The sequence below is a fragment of the Sinocyclocheilus rhinocerous genome, unplaced genomic scaffold (genome assembly GCF_001515625.1).
Source record: "Sinocyclocheilus rhinocerous isolate Xijiao unplaced genomic scaffold, SAMN03320098_v1.1 scaffold2120, whole genome shotgun sequence".
Taxonomy (NCBI): domain Eukaryota; kingdom Metazoa; phylum Chordata; class Actinopteri; order Cypriniformes; family Cyprinidae; genus Sinocyclocheilus; species Sinocyclocheilus rhinocerous.
Window position 1 is genome coordinate 597949 of NW_015630026.1, and position 8842 is coordinate 606790.

The window sequence follows — 8842 nt, forward strand, 5'->3', positions numbered from 1 at the left end:
AAAAATCCCTTGTTTTTTTTTTATCTACTAAAATCTTTCCCTCTTTCTCAAATCGAGCCAATCTCAGATGCCTGTCTGTGTGACTTCACAAGAACAGGCCCCTTTCACGATAGTTTGATAGACAGTAGCGTTTCAGGACAGACTGGACTGGCGTCTTACCTTAGACCCGCCCTGAGTGAGCTGTCATCAGTCTGCCATTGTTTCACTGCCAGAGCAGACTCCTAAGCGATTGAGGTGTTCTGTTGTTGGATGTAATAATGAACATAGCAGTCGTCATTTATTCCCGACATCTGAGCTGCTATAGACTTAGTGGATTACGTTTGTTTTTGAAGGGAATGCACTCCCGATCTACCTAAATGCGTCTATGTTTGCGCGAATCATTCGTGATCCAGCTTCACCTCCAGAAGAAGCGAGTATAAGGTTTTTTAATGAATCTTTGCAAATGGCCTTTCCTAATAATGTGCTAATTAACAAGTTTCACGATGAATGCGGTTAAAGTAAACAGTCCCTCAGAGAGCGGCTTGGAATAGAGGGGCGGGGTCAGCGGAGCTCATTAACATTTAAAGGAAAATGCTACAAAACTGCGAGCTCTGAAAAGAGCTGTTTTTGACAGGGTAAGGTGTTTTTTACACTACCATTGAGAAATTTTAACCAAACTATGTTACAGACTTTTCATTAAGACCCTAAAGAATCATATCAACTTGTGGAAAATGGGCATCCCATGACCCCTTTAACAAGCCAATCTTCAGCAAGAAGCCTTAGGCCAACTGTGAAAATGAAATTGAATTGAAATGTCTGCAACCAGCGCCGATGAGAGGGCTTCGTCCTTGAAGTTTAGAAGGTAGAGATGCATTGAGGATATTACCTATAATCTGTACAGTATGTGTTACTTTTTCAAAGAAATTAATATCTTTATTGAGCAAGGATGCCTTAAATGGATCAAAAGTGACATTAAAATACGGTGACCATACGCGGGCCATTTTTACAGGACTCATCTTTGCCAGGATTTCTATATTGCCTAAAATATCCAGGTTTTAGCTGTTTGCACTGTGCCGATCGATTGTTGTATGACATTCACAAGAGCTATAGAGAGCAGAGCAGATGGCTCCTTATGCTTTCGAATCGCTCTTGCAGTACTTTTGTGTCATGCAATGATCGGTGCTCAGCAACGCTTCAAGTCGAACGAATGAACAAACACGTGCGCGTATTTACATCACTTTGATCGTACTCTGTAGATTATGTACAATACCTGCATGTTATTGGTCAAGCTACTTTAGATGTTTTAGGCAATATAAAAATCCTGGCCAGGACGTGTCCCGTATAAATGGCACATATGGCCACCCTACATTAAAGACTTCTATATTGTTAAAAAAAAATTATATTTCAAATAAATGCTGTTATCCTGAACTCTCTATTCATTAAAGAATCCAAAAATGTATCACAGATTTTACAAAATATTAAGCAGCATAACCATTTCCAACTTTGATAATAAGCATTTTTTTCTTGAGCATCAAATCAGGATCATGTGACACTGACGACTGGACTAATGATGCTGAAAATTCAGCTTTACATCACAGGAATAAATTACATTTTAAAATAAATTAAAATAGAAAATGGTGATTTTAAATTACCAATAATATTTCACAATATTACTGTTTTTCATTGTATTTTTGATCAAATAAATGCAGACTTGGTGAGCATAAGAGATTAAAAAAAAGATTGGTTGTACACAGAGATTACAGCACATGTTAATTTGAAGTCCCTAAAAGGAAAAACTGCTTTATTTTGCTCAAAGTGGGGAAAGGTTTTTATGGTATTCAAGTGATGATAAAGCATTTCGGCCTTTTAACTTTATATTCATTTAAACAGCATTGTTATAGGTTACGGTAAAACCTAAATGGCACAAATGAAATATGAGGTTTGAAAGTAGCATGTACTCACTTTGTGATAGCATACGTGCTGTCAGGACTGAGCGAGTCATAGATGGCTACATAATCATTGGCACAGTCATCCTCTATGTGGAAGGTCCTGAACTTGACACTGATGGCATAACCTTTAGGAGCGCGGATCTGCCACTGGCATCGGGAGTTAGCTGGGTATCTCCTAGGGTGTTCCGGGGATGTAAATTCTTTGCTGGTGGTGTCAGCCATGAGACTGTAAAAGCATTTATCTGATAACAGAAACAGGAAAAGCATGAACCAAAACTGTGACTGGATTTACTTCCCTATTGTGACATATCAGATGGTGGATCAGCACCTAGAGGCCTCTACAGCCCTGAATGTCAGCGGAGAACCATGTCAACTAGATGAGCCCCAGAGACAAATCCCCAGCAAAGACCTCATCACCTAGACCAAGACCATGAGAACCAGATGAGTCCTCTGCACAATCTGACTTTGCTACAGCCTGGAATTTAACCACACCATGCCGGTTTCGTCTGGCCAGAGGAGAACTGGCCCCCCATTTCGGTCACCGTCTCACCGATGGAGTTTTGGCTCTTCTCCACTGTCGCCTTTGGCTTGCTTAGTTGGGACACTTAATTTCTGTTAATATTGTCAGCTTGACTGCACAGACACTATTTGTAGAGAACTGAGCTGGACGACAGTGATGACACCACTGAATTAACAATGAACTGACATTAACTGAAGAATTGACTGTTTATTATTGTCCTCCTGCATTATCAACACACTATTTTCCTGTTAAACACTGTAAAGGTGCTTTCACACAACCTGTATTGTATAAAGCACTATATAAATAAAGGTAACTTGACGTATTAGAGCGAAATGGTTTATCGAACAAGAAAAATAATAGAGGGCGAGACTTGATTTTGTTAATCAGGAACTGATTAGATTGTAGAAAGTGGGCGCTGCAAACTAAATGGAGGCATATTTTATCAATCACCGTGTATGTCCCAAAATAACATCCCAAAACTTTACCATGACCACAGAATAAAAAATTTAATGTTTTGAAATCGTTGATTTGCTGTTGATTATTGTTGTCACTTCTAAGTGCCCCAGCCCATCATTAACTTCAAATCTCACTACAGCAGCTCTAGACAAATTGAAACGTTTTTTAATGTAAACATTATTATATGTAAATGTACTTCTGTGTGTTTGTTTTTCTCTCTTCGCCACTGGAGAGACCATTAAATGGATTTTGAAGTTAAAATGAAATGAATTTCATTATTTTAAAATATACTATTATTTGCTATTATTGACATAACCTTAAACATTAATGCTAAAATAATATTACATTAAACATTAAGCTTGCAGGGGTTTGTGAGTTGATGAATAGCAAATTAAATCATAAAATAATTAAAAAAAAAATACATTTTCAAAATAAATAAATTGTATTTGTTCAACTTTTTTTGTTTGCCTGCTTGTCATGTGACCAGCAACCCAGACAACCGTAAATATGCCAATGTGTTGTTAAATTTTTGAAATATTAACTCTCAGAGGGTACTTATTTAATATTTTAGGTCAATGTGTTTGGCTGACAAACATTTTTTTGGAATCCCTGGTCTCAAATAAGCAAAGTCTACAAATTTTTTATGAAAGATTACAAGCCATACATTTAATTGGAGTAAAAAGAGTCTATTTTGCTTTCATGTTGACTCTAAAGCCATATGAAACCTCCATGCACTTGCAGTTTAATGCAGATAATTTAGACATTTATCCAAAGGTGCTGTTGAAGAGCTGTAGCAATGCTCTCTGTGGTTGAAAAACAGGTTTTTGAGATCCCGTGCTGTTGTGCACAGCAAGGTAAGTGGAAGGGAAAGCAAGCGAGAGATAGAGCGAGTGTGAGATGGAGGCGGGCAGGCATTTTTCAGTGAGTGACAGGAGAGAGCATGGCAACCCAGGTGGAAAATTACAGTGCAGCGGTGACTGAAATGGGACACACTTTACTCACTGGATCTGGGGTCCCTGGCCATCCGAGGGTCTGTGGCTGCAGAGAGAGAGAACATGATGCATGCTGTACTTTTTTCAATCCTCTTTCCTTCCATTTTCCAAAGGCCTGTCAGACATTCTGTTCCTCCTCCTCCACCCCTCAACCTTGACTCCGACGTTCACAAATACCAGTCTCTCACCTCACTACAGCGACATGAGTCTCCGTACAGAGATATCATTTTAAGCAGGGCACTGAGGCGTCACTCAGGCCCACTGCTCTCGTGTATATAATGCAGATGGGGACCGGAGAAGGACAGAGTGTTACAGTTTTTTGCAAAAACAAAGAATTACTTTGTTGCACAATGGGGGCGAGTCCCTGCCGTTATCTACAATGTTATTAAAAAGCATCAGTGCTCCTAAAGGAGCCATTTCATACATTTTTAATCATTGTTTTTGTAATTTACATACATGTTAGTCATTGCATTTTGCTACAAAAACAGCCATAATGTTGTTTTTCACAACCGTTTTCAATATAATCTTCCGTTATTACTGCACTGCGACTGTGTCTTTATAATTAGCAATCATCTTACATGAAGCAGTGATGTCGCTGGCAGTGACTGCGATGTTCCCGACTCGTTTGCCCTCCTGCCGGATGCTCCTCCGCAGAGCCTCGACCACACGCTCCTCTGTCAGCTCTGGGACGATCTCTTGGTCCGTCTCAGGAATGTCAAATTGAGACCAATGATACGCTAAGGTTCCTTCACTGCAGATGCATGATGGTGCAAATAAGACATATTACTGAATGAAAGTACAACTTGATTTTTGTAGTACTTGCTCATGCATAATAAATTTTAGGATTTGCTTTGCATAATGCTAGTTGCTATGGTGTTTTGTGTGATTTTAAGAATGATGCTATGCTCGGTCTAGATGGTTTCTGACCCAAATCAAAAAAGAGCTCATTATGCATGATACTCTGATTCGGTGTAATGGATTTTCGCTCTGTTTTTATGGTCCCCAACCCTGAGCATGAGCAGTAGTAATAGTTGAACTGGAAATTAATAATTTGTATTCTATTAGGGTGATTTTTTAAACCCAGATTCTATTAGACTTGTAATTTATCTCTATCAGCGGAACCACTAAGTATTAAAATCAAGACATAAAGAATGATCTATTGTTTAATTTAAAAACTATTAGATTTAGAGAGCATGCTATAAATTTTACTTTGTCTGAGTCAGGGAGCTGTAGTTCAGCTTTACCTGAAGGCAGTGATGACAGACTTGGTATAGTATTTGGAAAGGAGAGGATCTCTGGTGAATGTATCGTTCATCTAAAAAAAGAAGCAGATTATTTTACAATTATTGTCAATTATAGGCATAAATTCACATTTAGTTGTATTGCCCTTTTCACAATACACATTATTTTGAAGCAGAAAATGCTTATTTCAATGATACAATTACGAAAATCAAAAATAAATATTTTATTTTATTAATTTTATTTTATTTTATAAAATGAAAACTCTGACTGTCATTAATTATGTTTCAAACCCGTAAGATAGTTCATTTTTGGAACACAAACTAAGAAGTTTTTGATGAAATCCGAGAGCTTTCTGACCCTGCATAGACAGCAATGCAACTACCAAGTTCAAAGTCCAGAAAGGTAGTAAAGACATCATTAAAATTGTCCATATGACATCAATGGTTCAACAGTATGTTACCTTTCTGGGCCTTGAATGTGTCAGTTGCGTTGCTGTATATGCAGGGTCAGAAAGCTCTTGGTTTTCATCAAAAATATCTTAATTTGTGCTCCGAAGATGAACAAAGGTCTTACGGGTTTGGAACGACATGAGGATGAGTAATTAATGACAGAATTTTCATTTTTGGGTGAACTACCCCTTTAAGTAATATTAAATAAAAAAATATTAAGATGAACACTGATAGTCCTAAAACAGATTGTTTTCTTTTATTCTGATTTTACCATACAATATGACACGCGTGTTGTGACATTCACATAACCTGTAATGTCACCTAACGAGTCAATGGGGCGATGGGAAGTTGTTTGTTTGAGGCAGGCATTGCTAAGGAGTCCCATCTTGTGCTTGTGAGCATGATTGGGAAGAAATACACAGCTTTGATGAGTCTGTCAGCTAGACGCCCACTACCATCTTTATCTATTATACAGGTGTCTTTTTTCTGTCACCTACACAATCAAAAATTAAGCTTGTGATATATTGCATGCCAACAAAATGTGTACATGCCATTTGTGCTATCTATGCCACTTAAGATGACACTTCATGAAATCTTTGCAGTGTATAGACACCTTGAAAGACTTCAAAAGCTTTAGTAAAGTCATTGAAGTTCATGTATTGATTTTTTTTTTTAAATACAGATAAAACTGAATCACTTGAACCAACAGCAAAGAAAAGTGAGAACAAAAAAAACAACAACTCACAATTCCTTCCAAGTCCCTTGCCACTTGTTGGAATTCTGCACTGTCGGGATTCTCGTATACTGGCCTGTACTCGGGTTTGAGAAGCTTAATTTGTCCACTGTAAACCAGTGTGGATGAGCTGTGTTTATGTAAGGTGGCCTCATTTTCCAATTCTTTGCTCCTGACTGAGAGAGGGAAAGATGTTATTAATTAACAACAGTAAGAACTGTACACGTTTGGAGAATTGTATAATATCCAAGATACACATTTCTAGTAAATGTGCAGTTAATTCTCATATTGTATTTTCAGAAAGTTTTGGAATATTTGTCCTCTCCCCAAATTTGTCACTACCGAAACACAGTAATAATAATTTAATTAGAAGGGTTATACTGACTTAAGATTTTGCTTACATCTACATTGTAAATATATTTGATGCATGATGGTGCAAATAAGACATATTACTGAATGAAAGTACAACTTGATTTTTGTAGTACTTGCTCATGCATAATGTACTGATACCAATTTTAGGATTTGCTTTGCATAATGTTAGTTGCTATGGTGTTTTGTGTGATTTTAAGAATGATGCTATGCTCGGTCTAGATGGTTTCTGACCCAAATCAAAAAAGAGCTCATTATGCATGATACTCTGATTCGGTGTAATGGATTTTCGCTCTGTTTTTATGGTCCCCAACCCTGAGCATGAGCAGTAGTAATAGTTGAACTGGAAATTAATAATTTGTATTCTATTAGGGTGATTTTTTAAACCCAGATTCTATTAGACTTGTAATTTATCTCTATCAGCGGAACCACTAAGTATTAAAATCAAGACATAAAGAATGATCTATTGTTTAATTTAAAAACTATTAGATTTAGAGAGCATGCTATAAATTTTACTTTGTCTGAGTCAGGGAGCTGTAGTTCAGCTTTACCTGAAGGCAGTGATGACAGACTTGGTATAGTATTTGGAAAGGAGAGGATCTCTGGTGAATGTATCGTTCATCTAAAAAAAGAAGCAGATTATTTTACAATTATTGTCAATTATAGGCATAAATTCACATTTAGTTGTATTGCCCTTTTCACAATACACATTATTTTGAAGCAGAAAATGCTTATTTCAATGATACAATTACGAAAATCAAAAATAAATATTTTATTTTATTAATTTTATTTTATTTTATAAAATGAAAACTCTGACTGTCATTAATTATGTTTCAAACCCGTAAGATAGTTCATTTTTGGAACACAAACTAAGAAGTTTTTGATGAAATCCGAGAGCTTTCTGACCCTGCATAGACAGCAATGCAACTACCAAGTTCAAAGTCCAGAAAGGTAGTAAAGACATCATTAAAATTGTCCATATGACATCAATGGTTCAACAGTATGTTACCTTTCTGGGCCTTGAATGTGTCAGTTGCGTTGCTGTATATGCAGGGTCAGAAAGCTCTTGGTTTTCATCAAAAATATCTTAATTTGTGCTCCGAAGATGAACAAAGGTCTTACGGGTTTGGAACGACATGAGGATGAGTAATTAATGACAGAATTTTCATTTTTGGGTGAACTACCCCTTTAAGTAATATTAAATAAAAAAATATTAAGATGAACACTGATAGTCCTAAAACAGATTGTTTTCTTTTATTCTGATTTTACCATACAATATGACACGCGTGTTGTGACATTCACATAACCTGTAATGTCACCTAACGAGTCAATGGGGCGATGGGAAGTTGTTTGTTTGAGGCAGGCATTGCTAAGGAGTCCCATCTTGTGCTTGTGAGCATGATTGGGAAGAAATACACAGCTTTGATGAGTCTGTCAGCTAGACGCCCACTACCATCTTTATCTATTATACAGGTGTCTTTTTTCTGTCACCTACACAATCAAAAATTAAGCTTGTGATATATTGCATGCCAACAAAATGTGTACATGCCATTTGTGCTATCTATGCCACTTAAGATGACACTTCATGAAATCTTTGCAGTGTATAGACACCTTGAAAGACTTCAAAAGCTTTAGTAAAGTCATTGAAGTTCATGTATTGATTTTTTTTTTTAAATACAGATAAAACTGAATCACTTGAACCAACAGCAAAGAAAAGTGAGAACAAAAAAAACAACAACTCACAATTCCTTCCAAGTCCCTTGCCACTTGTTGGAATTCTGCACTGTCGGGATTCTCATATACTGGCCTGTACTCGGGTTTGAGAAGCTTAATTTGTCCACTGTAAACCAGTGTGGATGAGCTGTGTTTATGTAAGGTGGCCTCATTTTCCAATTCTTTGCTCCTGACTGAGAGAGGGAAAGATGTTATTAATTAACAACAGTAAGAACTGTACACGTTTGGAGAATTGTATAATATCCAAGATACACATTTCTAGTAAATGTGCAGTTAATTCTCATATTGTATTTTCAGAAAGTTTTGGAATATTTGTCCTCTCCCCAAATTTGTCACTACCGAAACACAGTAATAATAATTTAATTAGAAGGGTTATACTGACTTAAGATTTTGCTTACATCTACATTGTAAATATATTT

The 8842-nt window shown here is 36.7% G+C and overlaps 1 protein-coding gene across 1 annotated transcript in view; it reads right to left on the reverse strand.

Annotated features, from left to right (window-relative positions):
• Positions 1 to 8842, reverse strand: part of st14 (ST14 transmembrane serine protease matriptase) — a 44298-nt gene that overhangs the window by 9954 nt on the left and 25502 nt on the right. Inside the window, exons 3-7 of the mRNA XM_016551986.1 lie at positions 8433 to 8596; positions 7241 to 7311; positions 4475 to 4647; positions 3907 to 3942; positions 1942 to 2170 (exon numbers count right to left, since the gene is read on the reverse strand). Of these exons, the coding sequence (XP_016407472.1) occupies positions 1942 to 2170; positions 3907 to 3942; positions 4475 to 4647; positions 7241 to 7311; positions 8433 to 8596 (673 nt within the window). The remainder of the gene's footprint in view (positions 1 to 1941; positions 2171 to 3906; positions 3943 to 4474; positions 4648 to 7240; positions 7312 to 8432; positions 8597 to 8842) is intronic.